The sequence below is a fragment of the Brachyhypopomus gauderio genome, chromosome 10 (genome assembly GCF_052324685.1).
Source record: "Brachyhypopomus gauderio isolate BG-103 chromosome 10, BGAUD_0.2, whole genome shotgun sequence".
Lineage (NCBI taxonomy): Eukaryota > Metazoa > Chordata > Actinopteri > Gymnotiformes > Hypopomidae > Brachyhypopomus > Brachyhypopomus gauderio.
The window spans coordinates 2763963-2786951 of NC_135220.1; the positions used below are offsets into that span (position 1 = coordinate 2763963).

The window sequence follows — 22989 nt, forward strand, 5'->3', positions numbered from 1 at the left end:
TTCTTTCTCTTTCTCTTCTCTGTTACTTCTCTACGACTTATTTGAGTAACTATCTGTGCCGCATACTGGCCTCTCTCAAGTTTTCCTCCATCTGTTTAACTTCCTATCCTATACTTCCCCTGGCGTCCTTGGTTTAGTTTTTACGCAATGAGTTTTCCCCTCTTTCTACGGGTGAGTTTTGCTTTGTATGAATTAAGTTTTCCGCATAGTTTTGTGCAGTAGCGAACCATGACCATTATACCTGGGACTGCTCCCATACCCCCCCCCCCCCTAATTAACTGGAATAAAAATAAAAATTGAGATGACAGTACAGCTTTAGAAACGCAATAAACGATAACTTCTAAAGCAAAATAAGGTTCCACAGATCCGTGTACCTTGGGAGCGGAATATGTACAACACGCACGAGGGCATCAAAGGAATGAATTGAAACTAGCTAGCGGTGGTACGCTAACGGCAGCTAGCGGGCGGAAACTATCATCAGGGGTGATAGTGGGAAAAATTCCTGAGCCTGAACTTTTTCTGGGGGGGGGGGGGGGGGTGTGGGGTGGAGTGTTAGTGTACCATATTTAGAATATTTAATAATTAATCTTTAAATTAATTAATAATAAATAAGTCAGGTAATCATTATAGTGAAATAAAAAACTCATTTCTATTAATATTCTGAGAAAATGCTGTAACCTAAAGATTTAGATTAGACACAGTATGTTAAAAGCAGGCATGATTAATTATTTATTCATTACTGTTAGTAAATTATAGGATACCAGACAACTCAAAGAAATTATGCAAATAAAGTTTAAAAGAATTACAAGTATTATGATTATAGTTAGTTTTTATATATAAAATTTAATAAATTTAATAAATATTTTGTTTTGGTTTATTAGGACATACATTTTGTGCTTTTGTTCATGTATTACACCTTACGCCGTAAGGCGGCCAGGATGAACCAGATCGTCTGACCACCTGTACCGGCTCAAAAAAAAAACACTCTTATATTTCTGATAAAAATGTAACTTAATCAGAATAAAGACAAAATACTGAATTTATCTTGTATCTACCTCTGAAGCTCTTCCGATGTCTGAAATACAGGCGGTCCCCGGGTTACGACGTTGATCCGTCATAAATCAATTTTCAGTGTAAATCGGAACATATGTACATACTGTACGTAAATAACATACTATACGCAGTTATCCTATCCTAAAGCTAGCCTTTTGGCAAATACCTTTATCCATAGCTGTGTTTAACTAATCCTGACGCCGCGCACACCAAACACCAAGTTCCGTTTACGACGCAGGACCACTTAGGTCCAAACGAGGCTTTATACAGTAAATGGGAGATGTGTAGTAACCACGAAAAATTGGGTAGATATAATTGGTCAATTTTAGTGTCATTTGAAACTGGAATTGCGCTGAATTATAACTGCCTGGCCCTCTGTAAACGAACAGCGGGCATCACAGTCCTGATAGGGGGAGAGACAGGCTCACAGGCTTCCATTTAACCTAACCCCTCACCTTCCAACACAGATTGAATAGACACGGGTGAATAATTTATTTGCTTATATTTTTGTAATTGTTTAGATGTCGATTGTCAAACTGTAAGTAGATAAAATAAAATTGGATAAATTATATTATATATATTTATGTTTATGAATATTTTAGGCCCTCTGAGAGGGCGTAGAGGGCCCTGACAGTTCCCCACTGGTTTTGTGTCCTGTTTTCTCCCAAGTGTTCTCGGTCGAGTTTAATTTTACGCGTTGATTTTTCCATGTTGTTTTTTGTTTTTATATTTCTCCCGTGTGTTCATGGTCGAGTTTCAGTTTGCGCATTGAGTTTTCCGCATCGTTTTGTATTGGTGTTTTTGCCACTGTGTGTGTGTGATTTACTCTCTCACTCGCGAATTACATCACTGCTTATTGTGCCAGTTCGCGCCGGCACTTGGGTCCGTTTCTTTCAGTTTATTCATGCGGTGGTTACATCACCACACCCACCGTGTTACATTGAAGCTGCCAATGAGCTGATGGCCGATGGCCGAATGCAGAGACGCTGGCTGAGAAACCATCACATGCCCCATTGAGGTAGGGTGTAGGGGTTTTGTTGGGTCCTCAGCAGCTCGCCTGCTCCGTGACCTTGGATGCAGTGGGGCTGGACATCGGAAAGCCATGAGGGAACTGGCAGAGGAGGCAGAGAAGGGCAGTTTCTGGCTGTGGCTGAGGAGGAGAGGTAGGGGGTGGGGCACTAACACCTAAGGCATCAGCTCTGCCAATGAGATGTACTGGGGTTAAAGGATTGAAACATCCATGACTGCTGGTCCCCAGTTGATGACCCGCTCATGCCCAGGGGTGCATTGAAAGCACACTTGATCAAGGCACTGGTGGAGGTGCATCAGGCAGCAATGCCTAGCAGGCAGACCATCAACCTGTATCTTTAAATGATCCAGGAACCAGTGAATCAAAATTCATACAAAATTGAATGTTATGAGAACAACATGACAGTAGGAGTGCAAATATGGAAAAATAATGCATGACATGAAATGAACTATAAGAAGGTATGGTTTGAATCTATATTTAAGGCTGAGACTAAGGCAAGTAGTATATTCTAGAGTAGAGTGTTCTTATTTAAATTGTTAAGTGGAGGAATGGGCAGGAATTCTTTGCTAAGTTTGGGTGTATGTAGTGTGTGACCAGCTGTTAAAAGGAAGAGGGCAATACTTTTCAAACAGGAAAAATTTATATTTATTTATATTATTTAAATTCATACTGGGATCTTAGAACTCTATTAAACCCTTTTGATTCATTATTAGGTTCTGGTACCAGATGTAATATTCACTTTTTATGGTTGTTTTTACTATATTATTTATGAGCTTCCACTAATTAACCCTGATAAGGCACACCTGAAAACCATTTCAGGTGACTACCTCTTGAAGCACATTGAGAGAATTCCAAGAGTGTACAAAGCTGTAATCAGAGCAAACGGTGGCTATTTTGAAAAACTAGAATATAAAACGTTTTCAATTATTTCACCTTTTTTTGTTAAGTACATAACTCCACGTGATCATAGTTTTGATGCCTTCAGTGAATCTACAGTGTAGATAGTAATGAAAATAAAGAAAACGCAGTGAATGAGACTGTAATGATCTGCACGATGCAGAGCATAGAGGCGGACACAAACACTGAGGAGAGCGAGATTTATTGAAGGGAATTCCATAGGCAGAGTCGTAATAACAGGCAGGGGTCACAACGGGCAGGCAGTCCAAACGTGAAATATAAACGGGCATACTAATGAGGGGAACGAAAACAACAAGGCAGGCTAACTAAGAATGGACAAGCAAAACACACGGACAACGGATAACACAGAAGTGCGAACTTACAAACGGCAGCGATCACAAGGAACAAGAATGTACAAAATATCCGACAAACGACATGGGAGACACAGGGACTATAAATACACAGGGTTTCAAAAACTCAACTTTTTCACAGCACTGTATATCCATGAAGTATCTACACTGCTTACAATACATGCCTCCATTTTCTCCAGGTGGTGCACCACTGGTGGATTTGCAATTGAAGTCTTGCGCTGCCCCTGCTGAGTGCATCAATGGGAGTTTAAACCTGGGACTTGTGAGAACAGTTCTGGGTACTAAATGCTGCAAAACGGATCTCTGCAACAGCCAAACTGTGTCAGGTAAAACCTTTCAAAGAAGAAGGAAGATTGACCATGTTATTTAGTCTTTATACTTTCCAAATTGAATATATATAGTGAAAGACAATGTGAATTGTCATTAATGATATGCCCTGTAGATATCGTAGGCATATAAAACTAAAGTCAGTGGTAAATTGTTAATGTGCTTACTTGTTCTAACACATTTACTTTGATATCAGTTTGAAAACTTTATAAATTCTTTACTGTAAAGTGTGTGAAATTAGGGATTAAGATTCCTGATTTTTTAAATTATGACTTGTCAAAAGTAACTTGACCCAAATGTTGAACTTGTGTTAAGCTCTACCAGAACCTCCCAATGGGAAACGCTGCTACACCTGTGATGGTCACACCTGCTCAAGAACCCTTAAATGTGAGGGAGATGAAAATCTATGCATCAGCGCATCAGGTGAAAATGTCTGTTCTTAATCTCCAAATGTATATTGCCCTGTTAGTGTAACAAAACAGGCGTTGCACAATCAGAGTGCGCGGACACATGCTGAGTAGTTCGGTCTTTATAAAAAGGGCTCATACAATTAACATTTACAGCTTCACGTAACAACACAGATGACATACGGACAATGCGAGAATGACAAAGCTAAAGAAACTAAAGACTGTAACGTTTGCGACGGGCAGGCATGACGAGACAGAGGAGGAGCGAGGGATTACCGTGCAGGGAATGACCGACAAGGGAATGAAACACTCGGGGTTCTTTATACACAGAGACGAGACGGTGAAACAAGACTCAGGTGTGCGAGACTAACGACGAGGGCATGACAGACAGACGAAGGGACGAATGGGAGCGGGAGCTAGGCGGGACCAGGGAGGAGGGAGGGGCTGGACGTGACAAAGACAAACTAGATATTTGCTGGAACTAAACAGAAAACCACACAATCACATGAATGCACATAGAATAGAATATACTTTATTGATCCTGAAGGAAATTAACGTTCCCCTGAGGTCTCTGTGTAAAGCACGATGAACCCAGAGCGGCCCGCAGCGTCAGAAAGGCATAGCCAATCATAGGTAGGAGGTGAAAAGAGAGATAACATTAAAAAAAAGTCTCAAAGCACTAAATACTATACTCGGTATACAAGTGGAGCGAAGACGACATGTTCAGGATGTGAAGTAGGCTGCAAGGTTATAATAGTTTTGGATTTTTCATTATAGTGTCACGTTGAGGACCCCGGCCCCTCCCTTTTGGGCGTGTGTATTCGTAGTCCACGTGCCTTGTCTGCGTCAGTGGAACTCTGTGGTGATGGCTATGTCGTGTGAATAATGTGTCTCACCTGTGAATCGTCTCGTAATCACGTGGGGCTAATGTGGTTTGTCTATTTAATGTGCGCTCGCGCAGTGTCCTGTGCTCGTCGTTGTCTACAGTCTGCACGTTGTGTGCTGTGTGTGAGTGTTTGTCGTGCGCTGATTGCACAATCTTTGTCTAAATTAAAAGTGACGTCAGTCATAAAGGAAGGATTCTGTGTCTCGTCCTTCGCCGACCCACGAACGTCACATATAGTTTAGTTTTTATTTAATTGTGACTTTTTTTCTAACTCAGTTTTAATTAGTTTTTAGAGTATGCTTGCTAGTTTTTATTAGTTTTAATATTTTTAAAGCTTAGTTTTAATTTAGTTTTCATTAGTTCTTGTATTAGGTTTTTTTTCATACTTTGGGTTATTTGTCAGGTGCAGGACTCAAAGTTCAAAGTAAATATTGTGTAATAATAACTCATCAAAAGATACCATTAAAAAATGCATTCAATTAGGCTACTGTTGAACAACCAACTGTCCACAAAAACGGTGAACAAGATAGCAGCCTTAAGTATTGCTGCTGAAAATTGCCTAAGGACAGACACGAACATAGGAACATAACCCTATTTTGGTTTTTGAGTGAAAAGCTAAACATTTTGAAAGCAATCGAGTCACACAGTCATGTTGACATCCAGTCTCAACATATTAACCAGTGCATCCTCCTGCTTGCGGTTTTCCTGCATATTAACTAAACAGCAGTTTGATCACTGAAAACGGTCCATTATGATTGTCTCCTTCCTTGTGCTACCTAGCCGGGATGTTGCTTCTCTTTCGGCTGAGCTACTCAGAGAGGCTAGCTTGTCAAAGTACTGGCAGTTAGGCCTCTTGTGTAAGCTATGAGATTCGTGGGGTTTTTCCTCTTGGAAACTGCTCCATATATTTTATCATCTGTTTCCACTACAAGACATGTAGTCTTTCTCGTAGTCAAATAAAAAAATAATAATACAGGACTCTGCCATGTTCTCCCAACTTTTGTTGTCGTAATTTTGCAGGCTAGCATGGCGAGCAGGAGCTGCAAACTAGATACAATGTGACGGACCATGAGGTGCCGTACGGTTTTGCCAGCTAATGTAAAACCTCTAGTGTGAAAAAAAATCGATTTCATATCAGTCCACAAGACATAAATAAATTGACAAACACAAAAACAAAGGGTATCCTATCTAAAACTTCAGTTAATTTTCTAAACATGTAACATCATTACAGTTAGTTATCGTTTTTTCTTTTAATTACCGTTATTATTTATTTCAGTTAACGAAAATCTTTTTTCTATATAAGTTTTCGTTTGTTTTCATTAACGATTATTGGCTGGCTCTCTCAGGACAGGCTCAAGGATTACACAGCACTGAATGGAGAGACCTGTAGACATTTATAGGGCGAGATAAATGAGTAAAAGGTGCACAAGTAAAAGGAAGGTGTGTCAGTAGGTGAGCAGTGTCAGTGTGGTGGAGGGTCTGGGAGTGGATGTCTTTCCTGATACCTGGGACTGGCCTATATAACATAGACAAGCTAGACACAGTACAGTAAATGATTATGAAACTCAGAGTAGACAGATTAGATGCAGCAAATTACTCTGAAACAGATGAGAAAATACACAGGTCACCTGACAATTAATTCATGAATGAACAGTAAACCATCTACTGGAGTAATCTTGTGCTCCTGCTAATGGTCTTTTCTGGTCTTCAGTAATTACAAGGTCCGGTTTAGTGATTTTATGGTCTTAGTGGTTTAGTGTATTGATTCACTATTGTGTTGATTCACATGTAGTCTAAAACATTTAAATACATTAAATCTTATTAAGTATCTACAAGAATTTCTATAAATCACTGGTCATCAGTAGGCCAAGATTATTTTCAGCAGTACCTAGGAGGGCAAATTATAATACTGTACAGATTACACCACCCCCATCTTATTTTTAAAAATATGAATAAAAATGTGTTAGGGCTTGTATAAATATGGAAAAAATTGATGAAATTTACATTGTTATCGCGTTGATGAATAATGCAGTTTGCACGTGTGCAATGAGGAGTCAGTGATGAATAAATGATATGATGGGAAGGCCTAGAAATATGTCTGCTGATTATTTCAAAGCATACATGTGACAAATACCACAATCTCACTCTCATTTTTTACCCACTGTAGCTAATGTAGGAGGTATGGAGGTGGCTCTGAAGGGATGTGCAACCAAAAGTTTTTGCGATGGGATTTCATCTGTCCAGCAAACCATTAGCATGACGAAAATGAGCTGCTGTGTGGGGAACCTGTGTAACAGTGGAAACATGGTTAATCTGAGATTCTTCCTCATGCTGGGACCTCTACTGCCCTCCTTCTTCCACTGAGCTCATTTTGATAAATGGTTGTTCTGCAGAAACTGATGCTTACTTCCAGGAAGGATTAAATATTAAACAGGCAAACAATGGTATTATCTTACAATGTAGTCTAATCTCTCCATTTCAATATGTTCCTTTAATTTCATGTTAATGTGTTGTATTTCCTTCAGTTGTATGGAACATCCAGTGAATAAACGGGGTCTCTCCCATCTACATGCTCTTTCCAAAGCTCATCTTTTCATATATGTGGGAGAAACTGAAGAACTGAATTTCATACTATTGTGTACTGTGTTTTCTTCCTTTTCCTTGAATGGACCTCAAACATCTAGTATTACAGATGTATAATACAGTATTATCACCTTTCAGAATGACATCATTAGTCACTTAGGCTCCTCAGATTTTCAAGGTTAATTAATTAGAAGTTCCTAACCTAAGTGTATCACTGAACATTTGTTTCACACTGTGTAGTTAAATGACAGTATACAAGTGACAATGGGGCAACAACCTGTCTTTTCCTGTGAGAACCAATACCAAACTGAACAAGCTTACATTTCTAAGTTTCACACCAACTACACTTCTACAGGCTGGTCCTTTATGTTGACCAATTACAGCGTATCAGTTTTTAAAAACCAATAAATTTTTTCTAGCACATTTTCATAGTTCTATAGCTGACTACATTTACATTTAGAGTATTTGGTATAGTTCACATGAGCATTTAACTTTCTATGTCTGAATCAAGAAATAAAAACTTCATGCAGATGAATAAATCCACATGCAGAAATTCAAAATAATCAAATAAATTTTTAAGGACAATGAGAAGATAAAGAGAAGACAAGGAGAAGACAACGAGAAACTTCTCGAAAAATGTGTTTTTACATCTATTTATTTATTTATATTAGTATTCTACGATAAATCCAGCTTCAATCATCTTGTGTGATTTTGTCTATGTGCTGGGGCCAACGCCTTAGGGCGTACTCACACTAGGCTCTGTGATCCGGGCCCGGGCACGGTTCCCTGCCGAAGCACGGTTCGTTTGGCTAGTGTGAGCGCTATCCGTGCCCGGGCCCGCTTGGTGCCTCATCTGATTGGTTCATTTAGCTGGAACTCAAACATGACGTCAGTGATGCGATGCTCACGTTAAACAGTCATAGCGGCAAAGCGATTAGCAGACAATCGTGTTAAATTATAGATAAATCTGTGCTTGCACTGTGTTTCTGCACTCCCAAAACGACTCCAAATATACAATAAAAAGAGAATCGTGAACTCCATAGTTTTGTGCGAGCGCGCTTTTTTTCCAAATAAAGCGGCGTTGTGATGACGTAAGCGTGCTCGGGCCGGGTTGATGAAGCCAGTGTGAGTGCAGGCCGGAGGGGCAGTGGGTAGGGGCATGGCTGGATTACTGACCGGGCCAGTGCCCAGGGGCCCTTGAGGTCAGGGGGCCCCGAGGAGGACCTGGCCGAAAACTTTTTGCGATGCCTATCAACATTTATGGTACAATATATTTTTATTTCCGAGGGCCCTCCATTTTAAGGATCCTCTGACTATTAGGGACTTTGACACCAGGGCCTCTTGGGGGCCCTAGCCATGCTTTTGGGCCCCTTAGGAAAATGGATGAGGCGTTGTGGCACTGCTCTGACTTCGACTTCTGGCTATTAGGGGTCCTAGGAAAGAAGGGAGCATATTTTTAGAGGGCCCTGGTTATGAGAGCCCCTACCAGGGGGCCCTAGAGAAGAGCAGGGCATACCATTAGAGGGCCCTTGATCACGAGGGCCCCTGCTATGGGGCCCTTGACTTCCATAGAAGTAGTTTACCATGGCTCCTTGACTTTCTAGGGACCTACAAATTCAGGCCCTTACTTAATGTTTCTGAATTTGTATTGCTTCAAAATTATGTTCAATTTCTCTTAAGGTGCAGAGACACAAATTAATTTAGCAATTTTGCAATTATTTAAATTTAAGACAAGCAATTTGTCTGATGAATGCTATCTTTGACTCCGATTAAATTGAGTGAATTTGGCCAAGGGTGTGATTTCACTTATGTGAAAACAACAAGCCATTTGACTAGTTTCATGTTTCCCCTTTAATAAACAGTAAAGAGACCAGTGGTCACTAGTTCTGAAGGAATGCATGAAAGGAAAAGTGCTTTTTCATACAACAGAACTGCAAGCTAATTTTACTGAGTAGCACAATTTTGGTTTGGTGACAGATGATGAAACAGCAAGTGGTTTTTATGGAGCTATTATAGTGTCACCAGAACCTAAACCTGAAATCATTATCACTTGAAAAAACAGTCTGTAAAATCCTCGCAGGTATGCAAAAATTCGAGTTAAAATTCAGGTTCGGGTCGCAATTCAGGTTCGGGTCGCAATGCGGTTCATCCGGGATACGTAGGATGAGCAAACAAACTCAGAGCTAATCGAACTGCATCTGGCCAATCACAAAACATATCAGAGGTCATTAAGAGGCGCGTCTTTCTGCTAAATTTCCTGTAAGAGTGCGGTCTCTGTTTGGCGTGTAAGTAGCATGTAAGTGTGACGTGACGCACGGGAGAGGAGGAGGAATGTAGAATTATCTAATACTTTATATTTAGAGTTTTAATAAACCAAGACCAACTACGCCACCCTGGGAATTACACCCAGAGAATTAACACAGGTCCATGGGTACCACGGGACAAAGAGAGAGATTTAAAAATAACAATTTTATTTTTAACCATGAAATGGACAATGACAAATAAAATAAAAGACACAGACGACTTGGCTCAACTTCCAGCAGAAACTCCTGGCTGCTAATTGACAAGAATCATAAAAAGAAAGAGAACAGCAAAGCAGAGGCGCACACTCGGTGAGGCAGCTTAAATCAAATAAATGAAAATCACACCCACTCACTCGTGTACATAAAAAGAAAACGATCACAAACTCCCCACAGCACAGTGAACAGAATCAAACGGCTGACCTCACCTCCTGACGGCCTCCGCACCTCCCTTCATAATAAAAGAAATAAAATAAGTAAGATAAGTCAATAGCAACCACACAGATATTCAGATACGCCACTAGCGTGACTCGAAGTTGCTTCACAGTCGTGGATAGCGGCTGTACTCGAGGTTCCTGCTCTTTACAGCCAAACCAAAAGAAATATACAACATCTAGAAGACAAACAATAACGCTACAGTGATAATCTGCCTCGGATCAACTGTAGACAGACACTCTGTTAAAAACACTTTTCTCTGAGGCAAAACGGCAGCTTATTCCCCCAAGGCTGGATATGGCTGGGCTGAAACAGCCACTAGTAATCGCTCACAGCGACAACTAGTTCCGCGGAGGCACAAAACGCAGGCAGGTTTTCGATGGGTCCAAACGCCGGCAGTCCCACTATAATTCGCACGAAAAATCATGAATTAAAAACAAGGCACAACAGTGGTAAAAGGAGGTATTCTCATAGTGTGTCTTTACCTCAACGCCTAAGCCAACCAGGCTCAGATAGTGGCAAACACGGTATAGTGCGGTGACGACAGACTTTCTAAATAGAAAAAAATAAAATAAACATTCTGAACGCCAACTACCACCTGCGCCCCGACCGCGCGCACACACACACACACACACACACACACACACACACACACACACACACACACACACACACACACACACACACACACACACACACACACACACACACACACACACACATACACACATACACACACACACATACACACATACACATACACATACCTCAGAGCACAGTAACGACAGACTCTCGGAGCAAAGCAGCGACCCGGAAGTAGAGGGGGAACCCAGAGCAGTCCTGATGGCCTCAATCGAGCCCCTTTTTATAGGAGCCTCGCAATTAAAAGAACCAATAAACTACATGTAGTAATTACATTACTACCAATGGAATTGATCGTAAATTAGTTCTTATTAAAACAAAACCACCCGGCTACATAAGCAGCACGAAAGTGACCACTGTGCCACCCAGAAATGGCACCTTGTGGCAGCTGCCACATAATCGTGGCACTTAGTGTGACCAGTGCTGCGTGACTGTGGTCTCCGTTGTCCAGAAACGCCGCCTGCCTCTGCTGACAGACATCTAAAGACTCTTGGGTGACTCTGCGTATCGGCCACTCGCTTAAAATCATCCCGACGAGCTCCGAATCGCCATTTGTTGAAATGAAGATGGTTCATAACTTTTGTTTAAAAATTATGTTGAGTGAAATACTAGCCGACATCCAGCTAGACAGCTCTATATTACTAGTTCAGAATACTGTTTAGCGATAACGTCGAATTAAGATTATAGGAGGGTACGTGAATCTACAGTGGTAGACCGTTAACGACAGCACTAAATTTAAAGGGTTTATTATTATAGATGTATGGTTATCAGTGAATGTTCCTACACGCCATCAGCGTCATTTAAACCTCTGCGAGCGAATGGCATCACATTTAGTATTTATGCAATTTGTAGTATATTTCGCTTTGTATTGGTTTCTATTGTTAGTCTAGATTACGTCTGTTACGACCCCACGATGTCATGGGTCTAGGTTTGGGGTGTGGGGTAGTAGCATGTGCGTAGTGGACAAGATGAAATTAAAGAAGAACGCGAAAACCAGACGGATACGTAAGAAAACTCTTTACTGCAGAGTAATGGGTAGAAGAGCCTTTTCTACGCAGCAAAACACTGAACAGACACGTACGTACAAAAATACATGATTGACCATAAACCAACCAAGGAAAGGAGCAGTAGACGGCACCAAAGAAAAGAAACAAACAAAATATACTACACTAAGTTAACAAAGCAAGACTCACACCTTACTAACATAAATAAAGAAAATATATCTACGACGATAATCTCAAACAAATATACATACACGGTGCCCGCCTCTATACTGGTGTTTCTTATAAAACATCCTTGCATGGGTGTCTATATAATTGTGCACATGCTACTACGTTCTTACTCCATGGTGGCGATTTTCACAACGCTATTCATGACAATTCATGACAAAAGCTATCGCACAAACCCTCACCTCTCACATGAGAATCATGAGCTACAGTTTCTCAAAAGTCACACACATAACCGTAAAGGCAATAAATGCTCGCGTCGCCTCCCGGCAACTTCCAGCAACTCCGTCATGCAGATTATGAAGCCGAATATCCTCCCCCTCATCCAAATCACGATCTTCGATTGGCCGACAGAATCCACCCGTACCGAGGCAATCCACCTGTTAAACCAAAATTAACCGAAAGAGAAAACAACCTCCCCAAAATCCACAGTTCACGTAACACCGCAGCATCAGCCATCAACCACCGAGCGGCTACTGCCACTCATTGTCTACCACTAATCTAAATTCGACATTATCGTTAAAGAGTATGTGTTCTGTATGAGAGTATGTGGTATGTGCATGGGCAGTGGCGTGCACAGACATTTTGGGGGGCAAGTGCTGGGGGGAAGGGGGGGCACTTTTTAGCGCACGTGGAACAATTCATTATAAAAAAAATTACAAGCGCATGTTGAATGAAATTTGACTTTTATTAGTAACATTCTCTAAACGTGAGTTTTCAATGGAAAAAGTCATACCGCAAACTGATAAAATCCATATCCAATATTAACTATAGTCATTGTCAGGGGCGATTTTAGGATCTTTAGGGGTGCCCAGCCCCCAGTGCTCACAGAGGCACAATACCAAAGTATTGCGCAGGTGCAGAGCAAGGTTTTTGCATAATATAATATTTAAAAAATGTGTTGAGCCAGGGGGTGCTGAGCAACTTCACGGTGGTGCTCTAGCACCACTAAAAATACCCTAGCCTCGCCCCTGGTCATTGTCTTCAGTTAACTTCTGTTTACCCTCCACTGTCTGCAGGCATTGTTGCATATATTTTGCAATTAGTAAATTAATATAGGCCTACAATTAAGACAGTAAAAAGACCAAAAAGTACGAGTTATAGGCTACTGATGTCACGTAGGGCAACGCCCCCTCTCGTAGCTGTCACTCTGGGTTCCCTCATGTCCATGTTCCCTGCCTGTTTGTCCCGCCCTGCTCGTTTATTTTGATGATTCCTCGTTTGTTACCACGCCCCTGTGTCATTGTCATCACCTGTCCCTAGTTTGTTTCTATGTATATAAGTCCCGTCATTCCCCAGTCGTGTCATCCGTGATTTTGTCTATCAGTTGGTTTGTTCATCCCGTCAGTACGTGCATTCGTGAGTTTACGCTGTGTTTCTGTTTTCCGTGTTGTTTTGCCTGCTCCGTGTCTCCCCGTCGTGTTTAGTTCCCTGTCCCATTATGCCTGTGTACCTCTGTTATTCGGACTGCCCTCCTGTGATCGACCCTGCCTGGCTTTCTGACGACGAGTATGGTATTCCCTTTAATAAATCTCGCTCCTCTCAGCGATTGTGTCCGTCTCCTCGCTCCGTTGCTTCTGCAACGTTACAACTGACTGTTGTCATTACACGAATGCAGATGGACATTTTTCACAGGTAATGGGGAACTTCCCGTTTCTTCTTTCACAAACGAATGTGTTAATTTATGTTGCCTAACAAAACGTATACAACTGAAAACGTTCAGCTTAACACATAGATTTGCAAACTCTACCGTAATTATTTGTATGTGGTCGTCCTCACGTTATCTATCACTGATTTGGGCTAGTGCGACTAGTTTATCAGGTGACCATCGGCTAAAAATGCTTAGTAGTTTGGTGCTGTATGAGACATTTTACTGCACAACAAAATGATTTCACGTTGGGCTTAGGGGGCAAACGGTACGATTTGACTTGATGTGTATGTGACCTGGCTGGTGGGGACGGGAGAAGAAGTCTATCTGTGAGCGTGTGTGCTGTGCTGAAGACGCTTCCTTCCACTCGCTGAACTGAACTGCTGCTGCAGCGCATCTGGTGTGACAAAGGAATAGAGAGGTCGGGTGTGTGCGAGGTGGTGGCGCATTTCAGGGCATTGTTTTTAATAGCTCAGGTTTTCAAAAGATCATTTCAAACCGACCTCAGTAAAATGATAATAATAAAAAACGAAGTTTCAAAAGGGCACTTTCGTTGATAAGGGCAAAGTTGGGGTCTAATTGTGCACGCCACTGTGCATGGGTAAGTTTGAGTGTTTTCGTGTTTATCTGTACTCGTTCTCTGGTATGTTCGCTTTAGTCATCCGTGTAGCGGACCACTTGGATTAATCACACAAACAATGCTCGGAGCTTCGACTGGTGTATCTTTATTCTCTCCTCCTTTCGCCACCGACATTTGACACCGTGAAAACTACAAAATGTGGCAAAAAATAAACACAAATGCCCTAACACCATACCTCACAGATAATGTGTAGAACAGGGTCCAAACTTTAAATGCGTCACTCCTAGCAAACTTGCACATGAACTCAACTTTATGTTATGAGCCGCAGCTCTTACTGAAAACAAAAAAACAATCACATATCCCTTCGTTTTAAATTAAATAAATCACTCTTTTGGATTAATACAATTTTTCTTCCTACCTCCTTCTGCTTCCAAGGGCGCTAAGTTTGAACTTTGTTTTACATTTGACATACAACAACACAAAAAAACGAAGCCAACTACAGTAAAATATCTTCCACAAGTGTCAACAAGGAATATAACAAGTAATTCGTTTGTTCTTGTGTTTTTTCAAACTCTGGAGCAACGTACATCGAACGCGCACAGAAGAACTCGCGCTGAAGATCTCGTGCTGAAAATCTCGTGCCGAAAGTTTAGTTCAGCGATAACAGGAGGTAGCAGAATAATCAAATATTCAATAATAAACAAATAAATATAAGGCTGTCACTTACAATCCGTGTTGTGTCGCTGTAGTGGTTTGTGGTGTCGTCTAGTTTAGTCATGCCTCATCATGATCGTGCTGTCCGTGTGTCTTCTATTATATTAACGTAGTTAAGTTAATGTTAAATGTGAAACCCCTTATATAAAATGCTCTTCTCAGCAAGTGTCCTCCCACTTATAACACTTCACCCCCACGTCACAACATAAAACAGATTTATTACAGATTGTTCATCAGTGAACGTTCATCACGCCATCAGCGTCATTTAAACCACTGCGAGCGAGTGGCATCGCATTTGTAGGATTCGTGGAAATGAAGATGGTTTATATTTTTTGTTTGTTAATTTATGTTGGGTGAACGATTCGGAGCTGACCGACAGCTCCAAACTACGAGTTCAGGATGCTGTTTAACGCACTAGAAGTCCCAGAGAAGGGTCTTTCAACACTTCTACCATCGGAACCCAGAGAAGGGTCGAGAGAACTGAAGGATTTTAGATAACACCCTATTATCAGCTGCGAGCAGGCACTTTTGTTCTGTAAATAAGGCCATTACTGGCGCACCACAGGAGGGGGCATGCTTCAGCTCACAACTAATTGTTGTTTTTCATTGAGTTTAGCCATTTAGTTAGTTCTATTCAGTTTATTGTATTTTATAATATAAAGGTTATATATATTGTATATAGTTTAGTTTTATCTGAGCAACAAAGCACAAACAATAAATTATTTTTTAATATTTTAAATAGAAAATTAGAAATTTTATAGCCAGGTACATGTGAGTAATGACCAGAAGCATTTGTGTCTAAGTCAGGAGGACTGAAATTTCAGCATGAGAAACATACAAAAGAACAACTGTTATGTTTCCATGCTTTTTTATGTTCCATGCTTTTTATTATTGCCATAAAATTATACAAAAAATACAAGGAATAAAACAATTCCACACATATTTACAATAGGCTGCAGTGCAGGGCTGTGTGTGTGTGTGTGTGTGTGTGTGTGTGTGTGTGTGAGTGGTATGTCCTTCTTGTGTGACTAGCACTTCAGCAGTCTGTCAGAACATGCCTGGCACTGCCAGGGTATCTCCCTGGTACATTTGCCACACGTGTATCTGTAGCAGTCGACACATCTCACATTTGCACAATTGTTCATGAGTGTTCTCATCAGAGCATTCACATACAACTATCTACCCAGTCTGCCAGTCCCTCATTTGGGGAGAAAGCTACAGTACTGTGGCTATTCACACTTTAGTGACCCCATTTTGTTTCTCTTTCACTCAGACAATAAAATATTCCAATACAGTGAGGACATGCACCTAAGACAAAAATTTCAGACCCCTCCATGATTAAAAAATTGTCTGGGGCATAGCCACAATAGTGTAGCTTTCTCCCCAAATGAGGGAGTGGCAGACTGAGTGGATAATTGTATGTGAGTGCTCTGTTGAGAACATTTCAACTTTATTGTATATATTTCTAAACTTACATCATGTCCTCTGTAGCTGCTGCTCACAGCCAGGCCCTCTGACTGCCTCTCTCACCTTATGCATGTCCCCTGCACAACAATGCAGCTGGGGGATGGGCAGACACACTCAGGACCAGCTTACACACTTTTGCATGACCTTTTTTGAGGTGGATCAACACAATTAATTTGGTAATTTTTTTCAAAAATTGTTATTTTGAACCCACTTATCTTTTTTAGAAGAAAAACATTACTAACATTACTACATTTCTACCTGAGCCTGCCAAAAGCCAGTGCTGAGGTATTTTGGATCATGAGGCCATCCTTTGTCATGCAGCCACTTCTAGGTAGACGGGGGGATGGGTGATAGTGTGAGCTATGTTGATCCATTGACTCAGACGGAGAAGAAAATACCCTTTCAGAGAAATCTGAACTTTAGCTATTTTGACCAATAATCATGTCACCTTTTGCAGTGAGAAAAAAATCCAAAATTAGTACAAAGGAGGCAGGCTTGAGATGTTTTGGAATTATAGTTCAAATAATGTCTGTGTCAGTTTTATAATAAAGAGAAAGATGACTGTAGCCACCTACATGTGGATGAAAATTCATGTCACCACACATTTCACTTACTCTGTTGACTGAGAAGCAAGGATAGCAAAGGTTTCCAGTACACAGCAGGCTTTGGACATGATCCTGGAGGGGCCGTGGGCGGGTGGGGTTCCCTGGTCTTTCTCTGCCTGCCTCTGGCCTCTGGGGCCTTGCTAATAAGTACATTCTGTACATTTATCCTATGTTGCACTTACATAAACACACACACTCACACACACATACATCAGTCATTTGTGCTGTATGTCTTACTTTCTGCTCTTCATTTAGTAGCAGCAGTTGGTGAATCATTTGAGCTGTTTTTTCTGCTCTTCTGTCTTTTCCCTTTTTACTTTCTCTCCCCCTCTTTTCTCTCCTGTCCTGTATGGTTCACCTAACCCCTAAATTTCCTATTTTTGTTTGCTGGTTATAGCTGTATTTGGAAGAGACACACTGCAAAATCTTGATCTTGATAAGTTAAAATTGCTCAATAATATTATTCTATTTCAAGTAGCTGAGGGTTTTTTTGTATACATTTATGTAAAAACATTTTTACCTATTAGCAGTTTTTCAAAAGACAAAACTACTTAAAATAAGGTTAAAAATATCAGAGCCATTTTGACTAATCAATATGCCACCTATATGCCATTTTAATTCAAATATTATGTTTGTGTCAATTTCACATTATTTCAACCTTTCACAAATCAAATCTCAAACATATGGTTCTGTAGATGAGGAGACTTCTTGCAAGAGATCTTGCACAGTCTCATATGGCAGCCAAGGAGGTGCAAGCTTTCAGCAGGAACCACCCATACCTGACACACGCCTCATTTACATAACACTGGAGGCAAGTTCAGCTCTTCTCCCCCCTGCTGATTCCTCAGGCAATGGGCACTTTTGCAAATGAATGGATGTTAATTGGAGCCACCAGAGGTGTCAGTTTGGACTAAGGTTCTTTGGACCCTCTTTTGGGACTTCAGGGGGGTGGTTGAAATTTCAGGGACTTCTAGTGTTAACGATTATGTCGGGAGCCGCTCGGCTGACAATCTAGACTAACAATATAAACCAATACAAAGCGAAATATACTACAAATTGCACAAATACTAAATGCGATGCCATTCGCTCGCAGAGGTTTAAATGACGCTGATAGCGTGTAGGAACATTCACTGATAACCATACATCTATAATAATAAACCCTTTAAATTTAGTGCTGTCGTTAACGGTCTACCACTGTAGATTCACGTACCCTCCTATAATCTTAATTCGACGTTATCGCTAAACAGTATTCTGAACTAGTAATATAGAGCTGTCTAGCTGGATGTCGGCTAGTATTTCACTCAACATAATTTTTAAACAAAAGTTATGAACCATCTTCATTTCAACAAATGGCGATTCGGAGCTCGTCGGGATGATTTTAAGCGAGTGGCCGATACGCAGAGTCACCCAAGAGTCTTTAGATGTCTGTCAGCAGAGGCAGGCGGCGTTTCTGGACAACGGAGACCACAGTCACGCAGCACTGGTCACACTAAGTGCCACGATTATGTGGCAGCTGCCACAAGGTGCCATTTCTGGGTGGCACAGTGGTCACTTTCGTGCTGCTTACATACTACTTACACGCCAAACAGGGACCGCACTCTTACAGGAAATTTAGCAGAAAGACGCGCCTCTTAATGACCTCTGATATGTTTTGTGATTGGCCAGATGCAGTTCGATTAGCTCTGAGTTTGTTTGCTCATCCTACGTATCCCGGATGAACCGCATTTCAACCTGAACCTGAATTTCAACCCGAACCTGAATTTCGACCCGAACCTGAATTTCGACCCGAACCTGAATTTCGACCCGAACCTGAATTACGACCCGAACCTGAATTTTGACCCGAACCTGAATTTCGACCTGAACCTGAATTTTAACTCGAATTTTTGCATACCTGCGAGGATTTTAGAGACTGTTTTTTCAAGTGATAATGATTTCAGGTTCAGGTTCTGGTGACACTATAATAGCTCTATATTGACGCGCCGCGAGCGGCGCGAGGGTTCGCGCGGCGAAAGTGACGCAATCGCTGTGGCTCCGCCCGTGCGCGAGGGCCTCGCGCGCTATCGCGGCGCGAGGTCGTGCACCTCTCGATTTTTGTAACTTCGCGCGCGCGCCGCGCTTCAGCGCCATGGACAAAGTCATGTTTGCCGGGTTCATACACCTTTACAAGGTGGAATTAAGCACTTGTACGTCACTTTAAAGGTCCATTTCAATATTTCCCAGCACGTTAAACTTAATTAAGTTAAATATTTATACATATACTCGAAATGAATCGAAATAATTCGCTTTTTATCACATTATTTAATGGTGGTTTATTTTCAAAACGCCCAATCTTAACGTCTTCACGTTCTCTCATGTTTCGTCCTGGAATTACAAGAGGCTCGTATTTGTTAACGTATCGTTTCGGACAACACTGCAAAGCCATATTTACATTGCAGGAACGCTCGCGAAAGTATAAACGCACCGCTCGCGCAGGGTGGGCGGAGTCGCGCGCTACGGTCGCTCGCGAAAGTATAAACCAGGCTTAACTTTCCTTGAAAAACCATCGATACAGCCACTGATAGCCACACCATATGGTTTAACCATCGATACAGCCACTGATAGCCACACCATATGGTTTAACCATCGATACAGCCACTGATAGCCACACCATATGGTTTAACCATCGATACAGCCACTGATAGCCACACCATATGGTTTAACCATCGATACAGCCACTGATAGCCACACCATATGGTTTAACCGTCGATACAGCCACTGATAGCCACACCATATGGTTTCAGTTTGTCATAGTCATCAACATGCCAGACTTGGTTTGGTCCCATGGAGTAACATCCTCTTTGGACAAACCTATGTGAACGCTTTTGAACTCCAGCTGGATCCAATTCTGCCATCAAATGCATCACATCATGTCTTTTAACAGTGAGGGAATACTTCTGTTGCAAGACCTGCCACATTGCTCTGTAGCCCAGATGCTGGTTTCATCCCTTTAGTTCCTCCTAAATTCATGCACGCACAGTAGCAACAGGGGTGTAGTCTGCAACAAACAAACAAAATTTTCACAACAAAATCTCCAGCATTATAGAGCACATGAAACAGGCAGTCTCTGCCCCACCTGAGACAGGGTCAGGTCTCTGGGCGATATGGTATTTGTAAGAACTGGGGAACTTGGCTGGTCACAATATGCACCCCTATACTTATAGGCTTGATCTTATTTGTTTGCGTGCCTTGTCTCCTGACTCTTCTGAGAGTTGGTGCAGCATGAGCTGTCAGTTCTCTGTACAGGACTAAGGAGTTCCAGATGGTGACCAACACGACGGAGGACTGTGACGAAGATCTACTGGACCAGACGATGATGGGCACGAAGTTCAGTCATGTTTCAACATCTGGACGATACTGTGTCATGTGAGTTTTCATGTACCCTCTGTAATGATGTTATGACTGAAACCCTGAATGGATGTGGTCAGTATTTGATGTAATTTGTCCATAAAGAACAAAAAGGAGGGAGTGTCGGGGCAAAATTTATATTTGGTCTTTCTGTAATCATATTCATCAGTATTCATATATGTATTGACCACTATTAGTAATAAATGAAAAGGAAATCACTTTATTAGGGTATATTAAACACGTTAGGCCTAGGACATGTTGATCAGTGTATGCTCAGCAGACCTGTACTCTCTCTCTCTCTCTCTCTCTCGCTCTCTACTCTTTCTCTCTACTCTTACTAGTAGTACTCCTTGTGAGTTGAAGACAGACAGTCCTGAAGGTCTCGGGCCTGTAGATAAGGGCTTCAGATGTCAGAATGGTAGTATATCTGACGTGTCTGATGCCTGGCGAACCGGAGGAACAAGGAGACCTTATCCCGGGTACCCTGGCATGGGGTGATGGGGTGATACCTTACCCCATCACCGCACCTCATGTGAGCTTCATGCTTAACACATGTGATGGAAGTATGATGTAATCATGTAGCAGAAAATAGTATAAAACTATGGTCTGTGAGAGGGGGGACAGCTCTCTCTTGCAGATGCTCTTGAGTATGTAACAGAGATCTCTGGATCGATCCATCTTTCTATTTTTCTATCTTTTGTCTTTATAACACTTTGTATTTTACTTTGATACCATACCCAACTGCTGTTGACTGTTCTTGTTCACCATTAAGGTTAAAAATTCCATGACAGTGTCTTGCCTGCAGTAGGTTTACTGTAAGAGAGCAGATACACGGTATTTGTACAAATTACAATATGTGAGAGTATAAACCTGTGAGGATTGGAACACGATACTGCGCAGCAGAAGCATGTACATGGAAAAAGAAACATGCAAAAAAATCAGCATGCAAAACTTGTAATTAACCAGCAATCCAGAAGAGAGTAGAGTGATAGAAACCAGGTCGAACCATGAAACAGAATAATGGTATGCTTACTACACCAAGGATTCGGCAATACTTTGCAATGAAACAATAGAATGCAGTAATGCAGTAGTTTAAATAATAGTGCGTAAAGTGGAAACAGGTGCATTTTAATAAGGAGAGGAGACAGAACGAGGAAGTTGTCGCAAGGGGTTCTAGGTATCGTAGTCCACCTGGTCATGCTGCAGGCCACAAACATGCTTGAAATGCCTAAGAGCAGACTTTTGAAAATCTGGCAGACTGACGTTTAAACACTGGCCGATGTCCTGCCTGTGTGGCTGGAGAAGAGAAAAAAAAAATGAGTGCATGACTACGCCACCTAAGGGAATTTCACCCCCAGGAAATTACACTGGGCAAAGAGGCCCCAAAACAGAAAATAAACAAAAAGGACACTAAAGAAAGGCACACTGGTTCAACACCACTTTGACCAGAGATGTAGTTCCAATAATATTTTCACTGACAATATAAAAAATTCACTGACTCACAACAAGTAACTAATAAAAACCCCAGGAAGTATCAGGCTTGTGGCTTACCAACAAGAGGAGAGCTAGGGGATCGTAAATCTCCTATACTATACTCGCACCATGACCACACCACTCGTCTCACACCCAGAATACTCTAGGCTACCACACCAGTGCAAAAGTTTCCACCACCGGGGAACATCTGCCTCTATCCCGCCTGCAGCTCCTGCCCTGCTCACAAACACACAAAAAAATAAATACAACAAGAAGAATGGCGGGAAAGGCCAATAAGTAAAGAGGGGACACTTCTCACTTACATGTCCACAATCAAACAAAGGCCGAAAGCCTCCTCACATTACAAACACTAAAGAACTGGGCTGGTGGCATCCTGGGGCTGCTGCCGATCCTTGCTGGTCCAGCCATTTGCCCCCGCCGCGGAGGGTGTGTTAGTTTGGATGAATGTGTGTCTTTGTCCTTGTCTCTTTTTGTATAGGTGGATGAATAAGTACTTGTTGTGGGGGGGGGGGGGGGTGTATATATTGGGGTGAATGTGCAAGTACATTGGGGGGTGTATATATGTCCATAAGAGTGTATATGAGTGTGGGTGAATGTGTGTGTGAATGTATGTTGGGGTGGATGTACATGTGCGTGTAGGTGTATATGTGTGAGGGTCTGTATATGAGGATGAGTTTGGGTGTGTGTGTGTGTATGTCTATAGGGAGGTGTGTAGGTGTATACATGATTAGGGTGTATATAACAGGTTGCGTGTTTGTATGTAGGGGTGTATGGGGGTGAATGTATATATGAGATTGAGTGTATGTGTGAGGATAGCTGGTTCTAGGCTGAGGGCTAGTCGTGCCCGGTCGTGCCCGGTCCTCTCCCGGCTGCTCCCCTGTGGTTACTGCTCCCCTCCAGGGGGGGGGGGGGGCGCTTTGGTGTTTTGGAGCGCGGCTTA

The 22989-nt window shown here is 41.8% G+C and overlaps 1 protein-coding gene and 2 long non-coding RNA genes across 4 annotated transcripts; 2 read left to right on the plus strand and 1 right to left on the minus strand.

The window, feature by feature from the left end:
- The first annotated feature begins 1788 nt into the window (after positions 1 to 1788).
- On the plus strand, positions 1789 to 7390 carry LOC143526234 (urokinase plasminogen activator surface receptor-like). Its single transcript, XM_077020880.1, has 4 exons — positions 1789 to 2216; positions 3531 to 3677; positions 3994 to 4101; positions 7139 to 7390. Exons 1-4 carry the CDS (start codon positions 2156 to 2158, stop codon positions 7333 to 7335), a joined length of 513 nt encoding a protein of 170 aa, XP_076876995.1. The 5' UTR covers positions 1789 to 2155; the 3' UTR covers positions 7336 to 7390.
- Positions 7391 to 13344: 5954 nt separating this feature from the next.
- LOC143525136 (uncharacterized) lies at positions 13345 to 22532 on the plus strand. 2 transcript variants are annotated; one of them, XR_013133573.1, is made up of 3 exons: positions 13345 to 13792; positions 20454 to 20573; positions 20897 to 22532. It is a non-coding gene; the product is annotated as an uncharacterized LOC143525136 (long non-coding RNA). The 2 variants fall into 2 exon arrangements; XR_013133574.1 differs by having other exon boundaries at positions 20900 to 22532.
- On the minus strand, positions 13799 to 14950 carry LOC143525137 (uncharacterized). The gene is made up of 2 exons (XR_013133575.1): positions 14804 to 14950; positions 13799 to 14719 (listed from the first exon to the last, which is right to left on the minus strand). It is a non-coding gene; the product is annotated as an uncharacterized LOC143525137 (long non-coding RNA).
- Positions 22533 to 22989: the final 457 nt, after the last annotated feature.